Consider the following 22,759-nt stretch of genomic DNA (forward strand, 5'->3'; position numbering starts at 1 on the left):
TGGAAAGAAGACCTTTCTCCTCTCCCCTCCTCTTTGCTTCTTTGTTCCTTCACATTTCTACTCAATGTGTGCTGCCTTTTTTAATGTTGGTGCTCAATTGGCCAGCAGGAGCTCTGTCAGACTGGCTCCTGTGTCTTCATGACATGTTTTCCACCATTTTTTGAGCACTTCTTTACCTTCTGGCACAAGATGTTCCAGGTTCATCTTGTACTTTTCCTGATTCAGCCCTGAAATCAGCCAGTTCTCCAATGAGTCATAATTCCTTTTAGAGGGGAATGGTATTTAGAAACCAAGATACAAGCACTAGATGTTCTCATTGCTATGGGGTGTCATTGCTGCTAGGTCCTTTCAATGGCAGAGCTAAAAAAAAAAGAAAGAAAAGAAAAAAAAAAACCAAAGAAGCAAACATGAGGGACTTCCCTGGTAGTCCAGTGGATAAGAATCCACCTTGCAATGCAGGGGACGCAGGTTCAATCCCTGGTCGGGGAATTAAGATCCCACGTGCCACGGGGCAGCTAGGCCCACTCACCACAACTAGAGAGCCCAAGTGTCACAACTACTGAGCCCATGCACTCTGGAGCCTGCACACCACAACTAGAGAAGCCTGTGATCTGCAACTAGAGAAGCCTGCACGCCACAACTAGAGAGAAGCCCGCACACCGCAACGAAGAGCCCACGCACTGCAACGAAGACCCAGTGCAGCCAAAATTAAAAAAAAAAAAACAGAAGCAAACATGAGTTCATGCTGAAGACTCCAATTTACAATATGATCCACTATCCCAGGGCTGTTCTTTGCTCCATCCCATTCCACAATTGTATATTCCTTCTTCCACAGTGAGAACTCTGGTTCCCATTAGCATGAATCTATTTCTTTCTTTGCTCAATCTGAGAACACATACACCGTAGTTTGAGAATAGCTACACTACCTACCAACAGCAAACTTACTAAGTTCAAGATACTTTTTTCCATTCTTTATATCTTTACACAGAAGATATATAGTCAAAATACTGTGTTCAGTACTGTGGATTTTATTTTTCTTCTATGTGGTTATGGTGTCCATTTGATACACAGTTCAATGTATTTGTTTCTGGTGATGTAGTTTCAGGATGCCATGGGTATCCCAGGTGTCTCTGCTATGGATAAGAGTACAGGAAAATAGAACAAGATTACCATCAAAAAATGACAAGGGCCATTTGAGCAAAGAACACATTGAGCTTATGGTCCAAAAGCTAAGAAGTGCAAAGCTGAATATGAGAAGCAGAGGAGCAGATGGCTTCCAGAAATCCACTTGAGTTCTGTGCATTCAACATGAAAGCAAAGGTTGAAGATGAGAGACTCAAAGGCAAGATCAAAGATGAGGACAAACAGAAGATTCTTGACAAGTATAATGAAATCATCAACTGGCTTGATAAGAATCTGACTGCAGAAAAGGAAGAACTTGAAATCTGGCAGAAAGAGCTGGAGAAAATTTGCAACCTCATCATTATCAAGTTGTAGCAGAGTGTGAGAGGAAGGCCTGGGGCTTCCCGGCTGACGGAGCTCCTCTTCCGGGCCCACCTTTGAAGATATAAGTGAAGCCAACCTGAGCATAGATAATTCAGCCCTGTTCCACGGTAAAAAAAAAAAATTGAAGGAGCCAAATTCACAACAAATCCAGTGACAGTCTTAAGGTTGAGCTATTGAGTAATTCAATACTGTACTGAATTACTGGCTTTCTCATTACTTAGGGAATATGTGCACAGGGAAAGGAAATAACATTGCATTTTATTAACATGTTGTAAAATGCAATGTATTAAATAAAATCTGTATTTACAATCAGTGCCCAAAAAAGCTTATTAAAAAAGAAAAAATTGTTTGGTCATGCCAGAGTTTCAAAAGGAAAAAATCGCTGGGTGAGCTCAACAGAAGAGAGATGACAGGAGAAAGAATCAGTGAATTTGAGGATTGAACAATTGAAATTATCTAATATTAACAACAGAGAGAAAATAGACTGAAAAATGTTAGCAGAGCCTCAGTGGCCTGTGGTACTATAACGGAAGATCTAACATTCACTGAGCTCCAAAGAAGAGAAGGAAGTGTGAGGCTGAAAACTATTCAAAGATATGACAAGCTGAAAATTTCCCAAATTTGGCAAAAGACATAAATCTGCAGATTTAAGAAACTGGGTGGACTCCCTAGATAAGGCCACAGAAATCCACATCAATATACATTGTAGGACTTACCAGGTGGTGCAGTGGTTAAGAATCTGCCTGCCAACGCAGGGGACATGGGTTCTATCCCTGGTCCAGGAAGATCCCACATGCCACAGAGCAACAAAGACCATGCGCCACAACTACTGAGCCGGCGCTACAGAGCCCTCAAGCCACAACTACTGAGCCCATGAGCCACAATTACTGAGCCCGTGTGCTGCAACTACTGAAGCCTGTGCGCTGAGAGCCTGTGCTCTGCAACAAGAGAAGCCACCGCAATGAGAAGCCCGTGCAACGCAACGAAGAGAAGCCCTTGCTCGCCGTAACTAAAGAGAAAGCCCACGTACAGCAACGAAGACCCAACGCAGCCAAAAAATAAACAAATAAATAGATAAAATAAAATTACTTAAAAAAAATAGACTGATGGAATTCCTAATAACTGAACCACGGTTGAATTCCTGGAATAAATCCTTCTTGGTTGTGCTATATTTTTTAACGTGGTATGGACTCTGCTGACATTTTACTAACGTTTTTTGCATTGGCATTAATACAAATCTTGGGGCTTGGGGGATTTTTTTTCGGGATGTTTTTTGGCCACACCACGCGTCATGTGGGATCTTAGTTCCCCAACTAGCGATGGAACCTGTGCCCCCTGCATTGGGAGTGCGGAGTCTTAACCACTGGACCGCCAGGGAAGTCCCTGGCATTAATACAAAAGATCACTTCATGTGTTTTTATTTCTCCCCACTGCAAGATAATAGAACCTGCTTGGAGAGACAATGTCCTGTCTCCCTAACCGTGAGCCAAACAAACAGCCTTACAGTTTAGACTTCAGTGTCTAAGCCCCAAATACAATATGTAGAAGGTCACATAAGAAGCTTCATTCTGCATATTCATGAAAAAAATGTGGATAAGCGACAACTCACCTTAGCTCTTGGGGGTTCTGTGTATATGGGAAGGAAGGATGAAATAAACTCTACAAAATTTAACAGTATCCGTATTGATATCCTCCCCTCTTGCCCCACTCACTCTCTCACCTTCATCCCTAAAGTGGTCGACATCATAAATTGGTCACAAGACCTAAAAATAAAAAACTAATTATAGCACTGGGGTTTTTTTGTTTTTTAATGTAGACAGTTTAGACTGATAACTTAAAAAGGGAAGTTTTTGGGAATTCCTTGGCGGTCCAGTGGTTAGGACTCTGCTTGCACTGCAGGGAGCATGACTCCGATCCCTGGTCAGGGAACTAAGATCCCTCATGCTGTGCAGTGTGGCCAAAAAAATTTTTAAAAAGGGAAGTTTTTGATTCCTTTAGTAGACTGGCATTGTAATAGGAAAGACAGTTGCATGGCGTTGATCCAGTGACCCTTAAAAATTCAGAATGGTGGGGTTAGTGGCAATTTTGCATTAAAGTTAAATGCCGATCAAATCACTGATAGAATCAGCAGTTTGGAGAAAATAAATATATAAACATACTATCTTTTTCCTCAGTAGGTTCTTTTTGGAACCTAAGCTGTTTGCGCTCAAAGGCTGGAGATCTGTCCCTCTTGCTGAGAAGGACCCAGACTGCAAACACTGGGGTGAGGAGTACATATGAATATGCATGTGGATTTCACTAGATACTATGTTAACTACGGGCTCTCCTAATTCCTGGGGTAAAATAGTAAAAAGTTAAAAAAGACTTTTTTTTTTATCGGTAGAAATTACTTAGGAATCCTTCAGAGATGGCATTAGGATTCAAGAAACTGGATAACCCAGGCTAAAGCCCAGTGAGCTGAACAAGCTGCCTACCACGGGCCGTGGCCCAATTCTGGCACCTGCCAAACTTACTTTACCGTCTTAAGAAGCCTCTAGCCAATCCCGTGCTGGAGAATTATGAAGCTGCCTTTTCTTGGGGGAAGATAGAGACTCATCCACTTTCCTATTCACTCTCTTTCTAGGGATGCATTTCTCCAGTTCTAAAATTCAATACTCCTGCTTCGTGAACAGAGATAAAAGCCAGCAGGGCTAGACGGGCCCAACCCCATGATCGGACAGGGACTCAACCAAACAAGGGAAAATGGAAGAGAAGAAACTGGGGGGAGGGCTTCCCTGGTGGCGCAGTGGTTGAGAGTCCGCCTGCCAATGCAGGGGACACGGGTTCGTGCCCCGGTCCGGGATGATCCCACATGCCGCGGAGCGGCTGGGCCCGTGAGCCATGGCCGCTGAGCCTGCGCTTCCAGAGCCTGTGCTCCGCGGCGGCAGAGGCCACAGCAGTGAGAGGCCCGCGTACCGCAAAAGAAAAAAAGAAAGAAACTGGGGGGAAATACATCCAAGGCCCTAAAATATCACCCCTCAAACTCCCCCGTCCCCATACCTCCCAGACATCACCTCTGTGACTTTGCCATTCGTATTTATTTTAACCTAATTCACGTAGATCTAGAGGGAAGGAAGACACTGTAGGTGATTTCCCCTGAACCCTGGTCTCAGGGGTCTGTTACTCTCTCCCTAATTAGGTCCTAGTTACACACTCGGGAAGTCCTTCGAGGCTTATCTGAAACCCATGGGTAGGTCTCTCACGTCGGTCAGAGGGGAAATGCCCCTTCCTGAGATGGGCCACAGCTCCTGACCCCAGTTCTCCGCACAGCTGGGTCTGTCCCTGCAGCCCCTGCGGGACTTGGTGAGGCGTGACCTCGGGCAAGGGGGTCCTGGTGGGCAGAGATCTGGACTCCTCCTCAGCGCCACCATCTCCTTCACAGAAGAGCAAGAAAGTGTGGTCTCTCCGAAAACAGTCCTCGGCGAGTGGTTAGCGTCGCTTCCTGCCTGGTCTTCCTTTCCTTGGAACATTTTACTCTATTTTTCCCGGGGCCTCCAAGGAATACAGAGTGGAAACATGCAGGGAAAGTCCACAGCTGGCGGGCTGCCCATTTAATGCACAGGGGCCTGCTGTGGCCCGAGCCTGGGTGTCTTATCACTAGTTTAATCAGAGTAGCCTTTTGATTTTTCCAAAAATCCTCCGGAGCTGCCAACTTCAGGGAAGAGATGCATTAATTTGTCCTCTCCTTTGCAATAAATGGACTTTGCTTCTCCCCACCCTTCATTTTATGAGGCAGCAGTTGGAACCGGACACAAACACCCACGGTGGAAAGAGGGCAGGGTAGCCGAGAGAACAGCCTCTTGGCCCCCGCCCTTTTGTGTCTCAACACATAAACGCCCTACACCTCAGCTTCTTCAGCCATGAAATGAGAAGACCATCCATTTTGAGATGGTTGGGATTAGAGATAAGGTGTATGTGTATATAAAGCTTAGTAGGTGTCTGCTTAAAACCTTCCGAATTCCACACAGAAATGCTGTGTTTCACCCAGAGAAAACCTAAGCTCCTCACGTCCTGTGCAGGATTAGCCTAAGTGTGCCCTGCACTCCGCATGGCTCTTGGCCGCACCCCTCACCTCCATCCTCCGGGTACCTTCACCTCCTCCCTGCTCTTCACACACCCACCCGGCGTGCTCTGACTCCAGAACCTCCGCGGTGGCTCCGAGCTGCATCCGGGTCTCCACGAGGCCTCTCCTGACCTCACCACCCACTTCTCCCATCACTGCTTTTTCGCTTCACGGCACTGAACACTGTCTGGAATGATCCCACTCGTTTATCTGTGTATTCACAAGGGCAGGAAATGGGCTCTTGCTTCTAACTCTAACTCTGAGAACACTCCCTTTCCAGAATCTCCCCCGCGCCCAGATCTCACCTTTCTGCTCCCCAGCCAGCAGGCTGTGTTTGGGGTGAGCCCAGCCTAAGAGAGAATTTTAAATCCCGCTTAGGTCTCTGCACAGGTGTGACTGGCCTGCACCCTAACCCAGAGACAGTGACTCTCGTTTCCTTTGCTGACACGGAGCTGCGCTCCCCCACGGGAGGGCCTGGCAGAGCTCAGTGTCCGTGCTGGCCCCGTCACCCACAGGTACTGGTGTCGGGACCCAGGCCGGGGTCTGCTGCTCTAGGAAAAGTTAAACGTGCTTGGAGGGGCAGCAGGAATAAAGAGACACAGCCACGAGGAACGTTTGTATTTAAAATTCCTCCCCTTCGTTTTCTTCTTCAAAAGAATCAGTCCCCACTTCCTCATAATCCTTCTCCAGGGCAGCCAGGTCCTCCCGGGCCTCGGAAAATTCTCCTTCTTCCATCCCCTCTCCGACGTACCAGTGCACGAAGGCACGCTTGGCGTACATGAGGTCGAACTTGTGGTCCAGGCGGGCCCAGGCCTCGGCGATGGCCGTGGTGTTGCTCAGCATGCAGACGGCCCGCTGCACCTTGGCCAGGTCTCCCCCGGGGACGACCGTGGGGGGCTGGTAGTTGATGCCCACCTGGGGAAGAGAGGGTGAAGATGCGGCAGTCAGCGGATAACACAAGCTGGGGCACCTTGGTCACGTGGTGGGTGGGGCAGCAGGCCTGGATGTGAAGAGGGGATCAGGAGGTGGGACGGCGGGTGGGTAGAGAGGTGCGTGTGGGAGAGAAAGCAAAAGCAAGCGGCACTGGGCCGGGAGACTCAAGGGGAGGGGAAGGGCTGGTGGAAACCCTAGTGGGAGACTCAAGCAGGCAAATGAGGATAGGGAACAGGGGGTCAAGCAGGGCGCGTGTGCAGTGCCAGCAGACAGGGGTTATTATAAGTTCACTCCTTCCAATGGTATCTCGGGTTCCTCTTAGTTATGCTGTCAACAGGTTTAGGGCAGTTTCTCTGCCAAGGGTGAAGGGCTGTTTAAAAGATCAGGGAGAGGACTTCTCTGGTGGCACAGTGGTTAAGAATCTACCTGCCAGTGCAGGGGACACAGGTTCGAGCCCTGGTCCAAGAAGATCCCACATGCCACTGAGCAGCTAAGCCCGTGTGCCACGACTACTGAGCCTGCCCTCTAGAGCCCACGAGCCACAACTACTGAAGCCCACGCGCCTAGAGCCCGTGCTCCGCAACAAGAGAAGCCACCGCAATGAGAAGCCGGCGCACTGCAACGAACAGTAGCCCCCGCTCGCCACAACTAGAGGAAGCTCGTGCACAACAAGGAGGACCCAACGCAGCCAAAACTTAATTAATTAATCAATTTTTAAAAAGATATCCTCAAGCAATAAATAAAGAGATGCAAAAGGTTCTGCGGATGGTGTCAGCATTTACCAGGCCCTCTGTCTCTGGGGAGTGGGGTTTCTTGGAAGAAAAGCATGGAAATCAAAGAAAGTCAATTAAAACTCTTGCTGGATGAGCCAATCCCCCAAGTTCTGGCAGCACGGAGGGTCCTCCAAGTTGATCCAGCCCACCCTGACGAGGGGGCTAATATCCCGGAAGTCTCCCTTCTCCCCACACATACCCCAAACTGGAGCCGACCCCAGGAGCTCTAGGAACCTGGAAGGGGCCTCAGGTGACGACTGTGATAATACTCATGGGACACTGAGAACCATGGAGCTGGCCCCAAAATGCCTGTCCACCAGGCCACCAGGTCTTAACTGACAATCTCTTAAATTCACAGCTTTAAAATGCATGTCCTCTGAGAGGTGGAGGTGGGAGTGGCAGCAGGCTGTACAGCCAAGGTGGGTAACCCACTAAATGAATTCACAATGATCTATCATTCCTCTTAAACAAAAGTGGCATCTTGGGGGTGGAGGTGATGCTGAGACAGGCGCGAAGGACCAAAGTGAGAAGGGAGAAGGCAATGCCACATGACATTTCACTAGACCAGCCAACTCTGCTCTCTTTTCAGCAGTAGCAGCCCTTGACCCTGGGGAGGATGCTACAGGGTGAAGTTCAACACCATCCACCCCCACGGCATGTGCCTTTCTGAGAAGCAGCTAAAGGTTCTAGCACTGCCTTATCTTTCTGGTCATAACCCTGGAGCTTCAGCTTAAAATAAAGGGGCAAGAATACGGGGGCATGTCCTTTTTGTTAATTTCTCCACCACCCTCATATCTCATTCTTTTTTTTTTTTTTTTTTTTTTGCCTATTCATTTTACTACTAGATTGTTTTGTTGTTTGTTTCCATTTGAAAGAAAAAAACCCCAACAACTTGGGGGAAGATCCTGAATGTTTTCGCAAGAGTGACCAGAACTGCCACATAAAAATAGGCACAGTCCAGGGGAAAGGATTCTGTACGTGGCTGGAGCAGAGCAGGGTGGGAGATGCTCTCTGCCATCAGCCTCTCAGCTGAGAAGCCAGCATGAGGTGTCTTGTTTCCGTTAAGTCCCAGCAGGGAAAACTGAGACGTGCTCATCTCTGTCTCGAGCAACTGTCACAACCACCTCTGGTGCTCAGCAAACCTCTAAATTATTAAAGGCCTGCCAGGGGTCTAATTAACATGAATGGTGGCAGCCGCTTTGATGGTGGACTCGGATGAGACCGTGGGACACAGGACAAAGCAGTCAAGCAGGCACGAGTGCAGGGGCAGCTGCCTGCCCGGCCAGGGCGACTCAGGGGGCGGCTTCCAGTGCTCGACATCTTCTGGTCCTGGGAGCTGGGGGTCTTCCCTGGCTATTGTGTACCCACACCAACCCTCAGAGTCTGGTGTTACCCAGACCGCAGACCTACAACAGGCTCCCAGCTCACTCCTGCTTAGTGGAAATGTCAGGGCTTCATAATGTGAATCACAACCATATGATAACCATGAAACTTCTTATCCTTTCTCGAAATCGATGAAAACTTACAGGGCGAATAATTTTTCAAAATAAACTGGGGAGAGAAGAACACATCTTTTGAGGTGTTAGAGGAGGGAATTACACCTCTCCAGCAACTTGAATAATCTGGTTACTGCATTCTCTGATCTACCGTCAGATCAGAGCTACTTCCATCCAGTCATCCTCTTCATCCCACTTGCACACAAGTTCGTTCTAGCCCCGTTCACTCCTCCCTGTAAGAGAAAAGTCCTTTCTGCCTGACCTTTGAGATGTCTGCAGATCTTAGGGCAGGAGAGGTGGAGCCCTTCTCCCTACTGCACTAGTGCCCTCCCCCTCTTCCAATAATCCTCTCAAAATCTCTCCTGACCTAAAATAGGTGAATGAACGAATTAATGAATGAAAGTAGTGTTACATTTGGCTTAAGCCCCTCTTCCCATCTCATCCCAGAGCTCCCACGGAATGTGCATCAGTCCAAGACCCTGAGTGTCCACCTCTTTCTCCCCATCCTTGGTGTCTCCCTCTGCTTCTCTAGCTGTCTGTCTCCACCGAGCCACCAGCTCTCACCTTGAAGCCTGTGGGACACCAGTCGACAAACTGGATGGTCCTCTTGGTCTTGATGGCAGCAATGGCGACGTTCACATCCTTGGGCACCACGTCCCCCCGGTAGAGCATGCAGCAGGCCATGTACTTGCCGTGACGGGGGTCACACTTCACCATCTGGCTGTTGGGCTCAAAGCAGGAGCTGGTGATCTCGGCCACGGACAGCTGCTCGTGGTAGGCCTTCTCGGCCGAGATGATGGGCGCATAGGTGACCAGGGGGAAGTGGATGCGGGGGTAGGGCACCAGGTTGGTCTGGAACTCGGTGAGGTCCACGTTGAGGGCGCCGTCGAAGCGCAGGGAGGCCGTGATGGAGGACACGATCTGGCTGATGAGGCGGTTGAGGTTGGTGTACGTCGGGCGCTCGATGTCTAGGTTGCGGCGGCAGATGTCGTAGATGGCCTCGTTGTCGACCATGAAGGCGCAGTCCGAGTGCTCCAGGGTTGTGTGCGTGGTCAGGATGGAGTTGTAGGGCTCCACCACGGCCGTGGACACCTGGGGGGCCGGGTAGATGGCGAACTCCAGCTTAGACTTCTTGCCGTAATCCAGGGAGAGGCGTTCCATCAGCAGAGAAGTGAAGCCGGAGCCGGTGCCGCCCCCGAAGCTGTGGAAGATGAGGAAGCCCTGCAGGCCTGAGCAGGCATCTGTCTGGGAGCGGAGGACACGAGACAAGGCTCTGAGGACTCCCTCACGGGCCTCTCTGTCTGCCCCACTCTATCCCTCAACATTGTCAAGTGGGTGAAATCAAAACAGCCTTGAAGGAGCAAGGAAACACAAAGGAGCCTCGGCAGTCTTGGGAGGAACCGCTAAAATACGGGCAGCAAACCTGCACACACCTCCGGGTCCATGAAGCTTCCAGCCCAGTGGCCTGGTTGGACCAGGAATGAGCTTCCAGAACCACGGCGGTTAATGACTTTGCCCCATGAGGGCCCCAGCTCCTTGCCCACTTCCCCAGCCCTAGTCATTTGATCTTGCGGGAACTGCAGACCTACACATCCCAGCCCAACCTTGGAAGGTGGCTCCGGAAGATAAATGGGTCAGAGAACCTGAGATTTCACATCAACTTTGCCACTTCCGAGTTGTAAAAATTCGAGCAAGTTACTGAACTGAATCCTCCAGACTCATGTTTCTTCTTGGTTAAAGTGAGAACAATAAAAAATATTCATCTCGGGCTTCCCTGGTGGCGCATTTGTTGAGAGTCCGCCTGCCGATGCAGGGGACGTGGGTTCGTGCCCCGGTCTGGGAAGATCCCACATGCCGCGGTGCGGCTGGGCCCGTGAGCCATGGCCGCTGGGCCTGCGCGTCCGTAGCCTGTGCTCCACAACGGGAGAGGCCGCAGCGGTGGGAGGCCCGCATACCGCAAAAAAAAAAAAAAAAAAAAATTCATCTCATGAGGTTGTTGTGATAATTAAGCAAGGACCTGACAGCTCTCACCGGAACTAAGAGAATTCACAGGTCACAGAACTTCCCCATTGGCCGGGATCTATGACTGTGTTCAGTCCTGTGGTTCTGAGCTTTAGGGATCACAGATGGCTCTGAGACTGATGAACCCTACTAGCCCTCCTCTAAACAGAAAATTCGGCATCCTTAGCTCCCAAGGACCCCTGATCAAGCCCAACCTTTTCCGTTGTACAGATTAGGAAAGGGGGATCAAGTAGACAAGGGACCCACCCTGAGCTTTCTAGTCAAACCAACCCGGTTCAGATCCTGACTTGGCCACTTTCTAGCTGCGGGACCCAGACCAAGTTATTGAACCATCCTGGCCCTCAATCTCCCCATCTGTAAAGTTCAAGGACAAGATCTCCTTTGTATCATTATTTAGGGGATTAAACGGAACGTATTTGACATTGGTAATGCTGTTTGTAAGTGCTGAAATAGATCAACAATCTTCCTCTTCTCTTCCAAGTTAAATGCTTTGTTAAACTGTGCTGCCAGGAAGCAAAGAGCTTCGCCTTTCTCACACCTGGAATTTCCCCAGACACCACCGGGGCATCACCTGGAGGGCAGCCCACAACATCCAGCCAGAGGAAGGGGCGTGAGCCCTGTGAATGCCTCTTACGGACATAAGCAGAAATTCCCAGATCTTAGGCGTTTATCCTGTAGCCAGGGGTCACGTGCCTCCACCCAGCCTGTTCAGAGAGGTGAATCCTAGTACGTCCAGCTCAGCAGCTCCCTGCCCTTGTAAACACATACCAGTTTGCGAATGCGGTCCAGCACCAGGTCGATGCTCTCCTTTCCCACCGTGTAGTGGCCGCGCGCGTAGTTGTTAGCTGCATCCTCTTTTCCTGTGATCAGCTGCTCTGGATGGAAGAGCTGGCGGTAGGTTCCTGCCCGAACCTCATCTACCAAGAGAGGGGACCGTCAGTGTTACTACCTGGTTCCCAGACGAGAATACACATGGCACCCCTACCTACTGAACTCCATTGAGGTGGAACCAGACAACCCTATAATATACCTGCGAGGCTAAGAGAATTCCAGGGTAACACAGGCACTAACAGAGCCAGAAGCCCGGGACTCAAGCAGCAATGAGAAGCTAGCTGCTCTACTGGCTGGACCTTAAAAAGCCTTGGGTTTACAAAGCTGGCCAAACACCAAAGTTGACTGCCTCTTCCCCCTGGACCCACAAGGCTTCCCTCCTGTTTTTCATTCATGCTGCAAAATTTACCCCAGAATTTAACCCGATTTCACTTGCATCCAAATGTTCCAGGGACACAGAGAAAGATTCAGAATATGCCTGGCTCCTAGGCTCCCCCAGAATTGTCCCAGCCCTAACCTCCATCTCTGGTGGCAACAATACATGTCAGGCATTAGAGATATTTCAGAACAACTTTGAAGCAAAGCTATGTTCCAGGCTCCAGAAGAGCTGGAGCCCAAGAGAGGCCGTGGGGCCGGGGGCTCTGCTCACCTCCAAGGTCCACGCAAAGTGGACACACAGCAGGCCAAGGTGCCTCAGGCCCCACCTACAGCCCCTCTCTTCTACAGGGTCCCTCTGCTCCCCCAGGGAAAGCACCCATCTATGCAGTGGCCTGGGAAGCTCATCTGCCCTTTCTGTATTTGTACAAGCGTCCATGGGATAGAGGGCCTGGGGTCTGTGGCCCTAGAAACAGTGTTCAGGCACCGCAGGCAGTGTCCAGACATCCCTGGGGGACTTGTCCACCTTCGCTGGTGAGCAGACTTTGAAGATGAGAAAATCCTGATGAAGAGCGAGGACTGATCCAGGGTGTACTGGGGCCGGGGGAGCTGGGAGAGCAAGAATCCTGCCCCAACACAAGTCAGAATTCCTGCTCCCTAAGATCCAGAAGAGGTTCATTCTAACCTACGGCAGCCTCTGGCTGTAAGAGGAAGCGCCTGCTGCTATTTCGTCTCGTGTGCGAGACGCTGCAAGGTTATCCCAGGCCGCCGGGACAGACTGCAATTACCGTAGGAGCGGAAACATACACTTTGGGAAACTGACTGTTGGAGGGCACCTTATAATTTCTGAAATTATTTGTATTTTGACCCTTAGTGTTTAATAAACAATGTCGGCAATGTCGCTCTGTCTCAGCAGATTTCGGTGGAGAGCACTAGGTTGGAGGTTTAATGGGGAGCAGAGATCTGTGATCCCCACTTGAGATCCCGAGACTGCGGAGAACTCTAGGAGCCAAGAGTCACGTGGTGGGGGGCTCCGGATGAGCCACCCCTTCCACGTGCAGATCTGCTTCCCCAGACACCACGGCCTCTGCAGTCCGGTGCTGTCCCTGTGCGGGGACCCTGGCCCACACTCACCCACCACGGTGGGCTCCAGATCGACCATGACGGCCCGGGGCACGTGCTTCCCGTTGCCGGTCTCGCTGAAGAAGGTGGTGAAGGAGTCGTCGTCCTGGACCTTGCTGGCCTGCGTGCCAAAAGTGCCATCGGCCTGGATGCCGTGCTCCAGGCAGAAGAGCTCCCAGCAGGCATTGCCGATCTGGACCCCTGCTTGGCCCACGTGGACGGATATGCATTCCCGCTGCGGGGAGAGAGCAGCCCAGTCAGAGCCCCAGCCCGGCCATGCCTCTGCCCCAGGCCCCCAGGCCCCCACCTCTGAGGACCTGTCCATCCCTGGAACTCGACGGGCAGGACACCCATGCCTCCCGCCATGCCATGCCCCAGCCACGTGGGGTCTGGGCACCACAGCCTCCGGATCAAGACTCGGTTCCAAAGAAGCACCGCAGCTTTGTGGTTTGCTGTAAAGATTGCTTTCCAGGGTTAATCCTTTGTGTCAAGAAAAGGAAAAAGAGGGCAGCTGCGTGGAGGAAACTGGGCTAATTCCAAACCACGAGACTCCTGCACGGATGGAGCCGGTCAAAGGAAGAACCAGTGAGGACAGCAGAAACCGCTCCCAAATCCACTGCCGTGCCCGGCGCAGGTCTCCCGTTCCTGCTGCAGCCTGAGCCTCCCAGCCACCGCCACACACACACACACACACACGCGCGCGCGCGCGCGCGCGCGCGCGCGCTCCCCGTCTCCGCATCACAGAACAGGGAAGCACACGGTGGAATGTACTTTGGAGTCTGTATCATGGGTGTCATTAGTGTTCTGGCTACAACTGTAGGAATGAGAAAGGATCAGTACATCAGCAAGGGAGGGCTGGGAGGGGACAAAGTAGGCGCCTCCTGAACTCTGAGGGACTGGAAAGTTCCTCTGTGGCCACCATAACCTGCTCCTTCGCCCACGTCAGGCCAAGTGCTAAGTAAAGCTGACCTTTAGAGTGTCCTTTTCTCCATGTTACTCTGGTGTGAAGCTGCAGTTACCTGATTGGTCCTGGTACTAACAGCTTAGGATGGGGAGGGGTGTGCGTGTGTGTTTGTGTTGTGTACATTCGTGTGGTGTGTATGTGTGTATATATGTGTAAGTGTGTGTGTGTGGATGTGAGTGTGTGAGTGTGTGTTATGGTTTTGCTGGGACGGTGTACTCGTCACCCCCAACACCCACCGGGGAAGCAGGGGCCCTGCAAGGAGACTGTGTGCTCCAGATGGAGCTGGGCAGGGAAGCACGTGCCTGCTCTGTGGCCTTCTATTCTTAACTGTGACCCGACCTGGCATTTTCCAGCTCCGGGGAACCCAAGCCAGGAGCAGAGCCTCCAGAGACCGTGGCTGGGCATGGGGTATGGGACTCCTGGGACCCTGGGGCTCCCTGGGTGTGGGTGCAGGGAAGCCAGCGGTGTCAGGAGCCGGTGCCCTAACACTTATACAACGTGGCACTGCTCCACACCTGTCTCTGTGCCCTGGCCTCTGTGCTTCTGTGAGGCTGGTGGCCAGGAAAGGGCTTTGCTCACAGCCACCCACACCCCAGGGCACAAATCTTGCCTCTCAAGTTACATGCTGCGCTGTGTGACCTGGGCTGAGTTACGTAAACCCCCTTCATCTGAAAAGCATAAGTTACCTCGATCACTTTTGTTGTGATTGCTCTTATCATTATGCATTTTCATTACTGGAGCTTCACTCTCCACCTGGAAGAGGCACAGGTGGAAAGCCGGAGACCCCAGGCTACGTTCCTCTCACAATGAAACGACTTTATCTTCGGACTCAATTCAGGCCTAAGGCAGCAGGGTCCTTCCCCCAGGAACCCCCCATAACCAGCAGCTACCGACCAGACCACACCTTCACATGCAGCTGTGGTTTCCTCGGGGGGGTGTGAACTGAGGGGACCCGGAGAGACCTGAAAGGAGCAGGTCCCACATGTTGTCCTGTGACCCCACCTCCCAACCATCCTCCAGGCATCCCCTGGGCCTTTCTGGAAGGAAACAGGGGTATTTCAGGAAGATCAAAGGTCAGAGAAGGAAGAGTAAAGGATCTCAGGGTCCTGAAAACCACCAACACGGTGATACGGAGGTTTTCACCCCCCTTTAACCTCATGCTAGTCAATATGCCAGTCTCCACAGATGAAATCAGTCTCACACACACACACACACACACACACACACACACTCCTTAGGAGGAGCAGTTTTCCCTGTTACACTAATTCACAAGAGTAACGGGACGTATACGATAGACTCAGGGGCTTCCCTGGTGGCGCAGTGGTTGAGAGTCCACCTGCCGATGCAGGGGACACGGGTTCGTGCCCCGGTCCGGGAAGATCCCACATGCCGCGGAGCGGCTGGGCCCGTGAGCCATGGCCGCTGAGCCTGCAAGTCCGGAGCCTGTGCTCCGCAACGGGAGAGGCCACAACAGTGAGAGGCCCGCGTACCGCAAAAAAAATAAAAAGTACTCAGCCTTAACGTATTACACCCTTTATATGTAGCTCCCACTTTATAGAAAACACAGGGGTCCAAGGGATAAGGGACATGGCGAGAAAACGACATGAATCCAGAAGGTGAGACATTTTACAGGGAAATTGACCCAATCTTTTTAACTCATGAAAAACAAAGGTGAAGGAGGGACGGACCCACATCAAGAGGAACTTAAGACACATAACATCCACATGGAGTATGTGAATGTTAACTGAATTCTGGTTTGAACAAATCAAACTATGGTGTGGGGGGGACTTGCCTGGTGGCACAGTGGTTAAGAATCCACCTGCCAAGGCAGGGAACACAGGTTCGAGCCCTGGTCCAGGAAGATCCCACATGCCGCAGAGCAACTAAGCCCGTGTGCCACAACTACCGAACACAAACACATCAGGTAAAGTAAACATGGCAGAGAAATAGTAATTATTAAATCCAGATGATGGATATATGGGTGGCGATACACTACCGTACTTCTCTGAAGGTTTGACGGTTTTCATACTAAAATGACAAAAATTAAAGAAAGGAAACAGTATGAGCCAAGTGACGGCTCCCCTCACCCTAACGACCCACTGCGAAGGGCCAGGCTCTTCCTGTCCCTTTTCACTCTGTCATTGATTCAACTAGCAATGACCAAGAGCCCAGTTTGTCAGGGCAAAAGAGAACTTTAAAGTTATGGAGGGGGGAACTTCCCTGGCGGTCCAGTGGTTAGGACCTGGGTGCTCTCACTGTCGGGGCCAGGGTTCAATCCCTGGTCGGGGAACTAAGATCCCACAAGCCACGCAGCACGGCCTAAATAAATTAATTAATTGCAAAAAGTCACATGAGAAATCACCAGTGAAATGAACAGTTAGGTGAGCCCCTCATTTAACTAATGGTGCTAAGGTCTGTGCACCATTTGCACCTGCTCTGAGAGGACAAGGACCCCACGGCTCCTCTGGCCACTGTGCCTCGTTGCCACCCACCCCCTTCCTGCCTGGAGGCTCTATACAGGAACACGCAAAGCACCCCCAGTGCGGACGGCCTGGGGGCCGGCCCTCATGCCCAAGACAGGTCACCCATCTGCCATGACCAGGGACGTTATGTGAGCTCAGAGCCTTCAGGATTCTAGAGCTGGGCTGGCCTCACGGATCACCGAATATGATTCCCACCCCATTATTTTACAGGTGAAAAAGCTGAGGCTCAGAAAGGTAAAGGGGCAGATTGGAAATTTCACAGGGCAAGAGCCTGGCCCCAAATCCAGGTCTTCTGACCTCCGCCCGAGTCCTCTCCTTGACACCACCCACCCCCCTGCCTCGTTTGCACTCTTAACCCCCTGGGCTCTAGTGGGCCACACCTACGGCAGCACAAGCCTGATAGCAGAGAGCAAGGCAAACTTGGACGGCAAACCTCGAAACCAAAAAAACTCCATCGCAGACAGAAACGGAAGGGCCCGCGGTGGGAGCCTCTGAAAGTGGGCCACCCTCCCTGCAAGACCAGGACTGTTTCTCCGGGTGGTGAGTGCCGAGGCCGGGGCCCGGGGGTGAGCTGACTCAGCAGAGGGCCTTTACATCATGCGTTTGCTCCAAACTCATGTTTCAGATTCCCTCTCTGGCTGGGCAGAGTTCCTGCTTTCTCTCTCACACTGCTCCTCCCTCAGTTCTATTTTGACCCTGGGCTTGTAGGGCTCAGGCCAGCTTTCTGCTCCTGGGCCTCTGTGAGATGAAGGGGGTCCCACCAGTGGTGCTGGAGCCTCCGGCCCAGCAGTCCAGGGGGTGAAGGTGAGGGAGCTGGAGAGACCTAACACAGGAGCGCACTTCCTCGAGGAAAGCATGACACCCCTCCCCAGACCTAGTGCTGGGTGGCTACCAAAGTGACCTGCTCTGTTGGTTCCCACAGCACAGAGCTACTGTCGTTGTCTGCAAGACGGCATCAGGAGGGACTGGGCCAACTCCCACTCGCCCTTCAAGTCACTCATTAGTCGTCCCCTCCTGCAGAAGGTCTGGAAGGCCCCGCACCAGCCGGGGCCCCACGCGCCCTCCCTCAGCCCCCGCCTCCCCATCACTGCTCTACTGCATGGCTCCTAGCCGCTCTTTGCTTTTCTGACTTACCCGGTGGAGAGCAAGGAGCCCCCATTTCCTGGCCAGATACCCAGCATCGAGTACAGGGCTTGACTGCAGCAGGGGTGATTGGAAAGAAAACCCTGCTGAGGCGTGGAGTCCATCTAACAAGGGGAGTGGCCAGGGCCTGAGAGGCAACAGGAGCTCAAAGGAGAAAAGACAGCTTGCAGCTTGGTTTCCCCCAGCAGGAATATTTGCAGACATCTTGGAGAATGTAGGTGTGCCAGCAGGTGTTTCAGCTGGACTCTGGAGCAGTGTGAACGAGAGGCGGGAGAATTTAGGGCAGCTCCCACAAACTGCTTGGTTTGTCCGAAGTGTAGGCTTGTGAAGGCTGGGCAGAAGCAGCATCAGAGCTGCCCACGAGCATCCTCCCCGGGGAGGGCGCCCAGTTCTGCAGGACAGCAGAAGAAAGACACTCCAGAACCTGGCAGTCCTCTTATAACTCCACTGCAAGGAATCTTTCCTTAGGTCAACCTTATATTATTTCTGTTTAAATAGTAATCGTTTCCTTTTCATTTGCTCTCAGAGGACTCTGATAAGCTCACTGCAATCCTCTGCAGAAGGAGGCTTTGTAGCTTTAAAAATAGTTTCGAACTATCACAAAACAGTGTAATTGGCATATTATCTTGGAAGGGACCTGACAGTGTAGGCCAGTGAAAACCTGAGACCAGGCCACATACCCCGACCACCTGTGGGTCAAGGGCCACACAGTTGCCTTCAGGAAGCATATTTTTAGACCCAATTACTTCTAGCTGTCAGGCTAGGATAATAAATCACCTACACTTCAGGATCTAGGTCGGAGATGACAGGTAAAAAGTAGAACCAGTGTTCCAGAGGGATAATTAAAGTAAGAACAACGTGGTTCACGAAAGACTGCACTACCTCTGCTCAAAATTCTTCAATTAGAGCATATTTGGACTCAAAGAATAGATAGCAAGCCAGAAACAGCAGGAACAGAGTCGACCTAAGTTAACATCAGGCTGCAGGCGCTGCAGCAGGGCAGCAACAGGGGTGGCAGAGACGGCCCTCAGGAGTGGCCAGGGCTGGTCGTAGACTCCTAGACTCTCTAGATCCTTTGAGGCCAAAGGCCCTTGAGCTTCAGCCGACACTGGGGTCAGGTGCCGGAGAAAGCGAGCGAGTGTTAATCCGCCGCACACGGTACCCACTCTCCTCCTGGTCTCTTCATCTGGGAGAAATTCTAACAGGACGATGCCGACGGGGGACGTCAGCCACAAAGGCCACAGACAGTCCTGTCAGTCCCTTGGTGGCCAAAGGGAGGGAGCAGTGGGTCTACTCTGCCCCCAAGAGCCACATCCTCCCACCCACCCCATCACTAGCCGTGTACTCACTAGCTCTTTCCTCCTCAAAAATTACTGTAACTTTCTCTCTTCCTCTCAAGGTCACTGAGGTCACTGAGCTGCAGCCTCACTCCCAGGCTCTGCATGGGCCCAACTGTAGCCCAGACGCTCCCTGTGGACACAGTGCCTGGGGGTGGGGCCTCTGCTGCCACCCAGAGCACGTGCCCAGGGACCTCTGGGGACCCGCACTTAGTGACCGCAGCCCCTGGGGTGCTCGGAGTCGGAAGCTAAGCCCGGGCCCTGTGGGGCTCAGCCACGCCGCCCGCTCAGGGCGTCTGCAGAGGCCCGTGGACTCGGAAGCAGCATCCACCTCACCCCCAGGACACTCTGCCTTCTAGCTGCCCATTTCTGCAGGAAGACAGGCTCTTTGTTGCCATCTGATGCCAGTTCCCACCTGAACTCATGGGCCCGTCCCCCCAGGAGGAGTGCAGTGAGGAGGCTGTGTTCTCAACTCCCCCCGTGAACCACAGACACGTTCTCTGAGGCCTGGAATCACCGACACCAAAAAAGTTGTCACAGTCTCAGTTCCCAGGAGACCTGCTTACCAGAGGGACCCTGGGAGCAGATGGGAATGCTCAGTTACAGGGTTAGTTCTAAAATCCTCACCTAGAAACTACAGAAATGCTGCATCCATCCTCAACACGGGCAGCCTTCCCCAACCCTCAGGAGGGAAGCCCAGCCACTGGAGGAAGGAGAGTCCTTTCGGCACGGGTGGGACTCTGGGTCCAGGTGTGCAGATGTGTCAGCCTAGCCTTTCAGGAATGAGTCAAGGGGTTTTGAAAAAGAGGTTCTGGGGACTTCCTTGGTGGTGCAGTGGTTAAGAATCCGCCTGCCAATGCAGGGGACACGGGTTTCAGTCCTGGTGCAGGAAGATCCCACATGCCACAGAGCAACTAAGCCCGTGTGCCACAACTACTGAGCCCATGTGCCGCAACTACTGAGCCCACGTGCCGCAACTACTGACGCCCACCCACTCTAGGGCCTGCATGCCACAACTACTGAGCCCACGTGCTGCAATTACTGAAGCCTGAACGCCTAGAGCCCGTGCTCCACAACAAGAGAAGCCACTGCAATTAGAAGCCCGTGTACCACAACGAAGAGTAGCCCCTGCTCGCCACAACTAGAGAAAGCCTGTGCACAGCAACGAAGACCTAATGCAGCCAAAAATAAATATAAATAAATAAATTTAGATTCTGTGAGTGTGAAATGGTCAATAAAAATGTTTTCCCAGGCTTCCCTGGTGGCGCAGTGGTTGGGAGTCCGCCTGCCGATGCAGGGGACATGGGTTCGTGTCCTGGTCGGGGAGGATCCCGCATGCCACGGAGCGGCTGAGCCTGTGGGCCATGGCTGCTGGGCCTGCGCGTCGGGAGCCTGTGTTCTGCAACGGGAGACGCCGCAACGGTGAGAGGCCCGCGTACCGCAAAAAAAAAAAAAAAGTTTCCCCATCAAGACAGTGCTGCCCATGTACATTAATGTTCCAAATAGAACCTGCTATACAAAATTCAGTGTTTCAAAATAAAGATATTCTCTTTCCAGAATATTCAGCCATAGGTTTTCAGTTAAACATCGTTCAAATTCTTTTGCACATTTAAAATAAGGTTTTACTTTACATTTTTTGGTTTATTAGGTATTTTCAGAAACTGGCCTATTGAATGCACGTTGAAGTTTGCTCAGAGAGCTGGATTAGAATCATGGGATCCCCTCTAAGACTCACTATGGCTCTCAGGTCAGAAGTAAAACGTGCAAGAGACAGCACTTTGAAAATTATAAAGCACTAGCTACGTGCTAGATATTATAAATATTAAATATCAAATCTTGAGTATGCTGCCTAGGATTTGCTTCAAAATAACAGGGAGAGAGGGGAAGGGGAGTAAATGAAGCAAGACTCATCATAAGTAGATAACTGTTGAAATTGGATAAGGCATATACAGGGGTTCATTATAACACTCTTCTTTTGTATATGTTTGGAATTCTCTGTAATAAAAAGGTTAAAATAGTAAAACTAGGTGGAGCCTTGAAAATTTGAACCATAAGCCCTCTTCATTTTGTAGATGAGAAAAACCACTTCAGAGAGGTTAAGTGACTTTCTTGAAGTCACACAGCTAGCTGCAGAGACAGGAGCCAAAACTCTGAACTCCCAGCTCAGCTCCTTCCGTGACCCGGCACCAGGGGCCTCAGGCAGGAGTGGATTCCTCTGGCCACGAGGAGGCTGCTCTGGGGAGGGAGGGTGCGGGACAGACCTGGACTAGACTCAGCAGAGCTGGGGCCAGAGCCAGGGGCCCTGGGCACTCTCCAGAACGAGCAGAGGCCGGGAGGAGGGCAGTCCTCACCTGTCCTGCTGGTCACTGACACCCGGGCAAGAGTGTGGAAAGCCTGACCTTGGCCTGTGAGACTGCTCACTCTGCCCCCTTCCCCACCCAACCTTTCCACCCCACTCCCAGTGGCCCAGACAGCCGGGCTCTGGACGAGGAGATTTCTGGTTTTCCAGGCGTCCGGGCAAATGTATTGGAGGCAAATTTACCCAGCCCAGGGGGCAGGGGGTGAAGGGAGGAGGTGGGGGAGGTCCTCTCCAGCAAGTAAGTCCGCGAAGGAGACGGGCAGACCAGAGGCCAGGGTAGGAAACCACAGGTCTGAAGCCCCACCCCACCCCCCGCCTTCCGGAAGGAGAGCCCTGTGGGCCAGAGTCCTCTGGCTTGGACCACTGGAAAAACTGGGGAGTTGGAGCGGGTGCCGGGGGCCTGGGAAGCCCAAGCCAGATGGCCGGGGTTGGGAAAGGAGAACGAAGCCCCCAGGCGTGGGGCTGTGACGCCCTAAGTCCCCTGACACGTTCGGGGCTCTGTCACATTTGGCTGGGTGTAGGGACCTGACCGCCCACGCCCCCAGCCTCTGGGAATCCCTGGACTGCCTGCCCCTCCCCCACTCGGATTCCTGAGTTGCCTCAAGGTGATGCCTCAGAGCCTCACCTCTTCTGCGAGGGCCCCCATGTCCCCCTTCCCCTCACCTGAGTGTGCACATCTCCCTTGGGTCCCTTTAAGGGGCAACTCGCCCCCGTCCCTACTTTCTCTCTACGAGAAGGGGCACTGGCACCGGCTTGTCCTCCGCCCGAGGGTACGAATCCCTCGACCCTGAACTGACACCCCCAAGAGACTTCGAACTCCTTAGATCCAAAGCGATGGCTGCAAGCCCCCGCGTGGATGCGGCCCTGCGCTGGGCGCCGCGTACCCCCAACCCCCAGCGCACCGCGCCCCGGCCCGGCAGGCTCACCATCGCGGCCGCTCCCGTAGCCCGCTAGCTCCCGGCTGGGCCTGCCCACTCCAACTGCTCCAGATACAGCCGCCTCCGCTGTTGTGACACCAGGCGGGAGGGGGCCAGCAGCTGCCCTGCAGCATCACAGTGCTGGCGAGGGAGGGACCGGGCAGGTCACAATCGCTCCTCCCCGCCCACCCGCGGCTCGGGTCTCTGCCCGGGCGCCGCACGCGCGCGTTGCGCGGCTGGGCTCCAGGCTCCCACGCTAGGGTCTGTAGGATCAGCCTTTGTAATTCCAGCCGCTTAGGAAGAAATGTAAAGTGCTTAGAATAAACGTTCACGGTCCCCAAACTTTCATCCTCTTCCTGCGGCCAAACACTAGCTGCGCCAGGAAGGCCCGGCCCA

At 52.4% G+C, this 22,759-nt stretch overlaps 1 protein-coding gene across 1 annotated transcript; it reads right to left on the bottom strand.

Moving 5' to 3' along the window:
* Positions 1-6,196: 6,196 nt before the first annotated feature.
* Positions 6,197-22,473, bottom strand: TUBA8 (tubulin alpha 8). Its single transcript, XM_082665763.1, has 5 exons — positions 22,373-22,473; positions 13,173-13,395; positions 11,601-11,749; positions 9,375-10,055; positions 6,197-6,523 (listed from the first exon to the last, which is right to left on the bottom strand). The coding sequence occupies exons 1-5, from the start codon at positions 22,373-22,375 to the stop codon at positions 6,230-6,232; spliced, it is 1,350 nt and encodes a 449-aa protein (XP_082521889.1). The 5' UTR covers positions 22,376-22,473; the 3' UTR covers positions 6,197-6,229.
* Between the last annotated feature and the right edge of the window lie 286 nt (positions 22,474-22,759).

This window comes from Grampus griseus, assembly GCF_964374135.1.
Source record: "Grampus griseus genome assembly, chromosome: 11".
Lineage (NCBI taxonomy): Eukaryota > Metazoa > Chordata > Mammalia > Artiodactyla > Delphinidae > Grampus > Grampus griseus.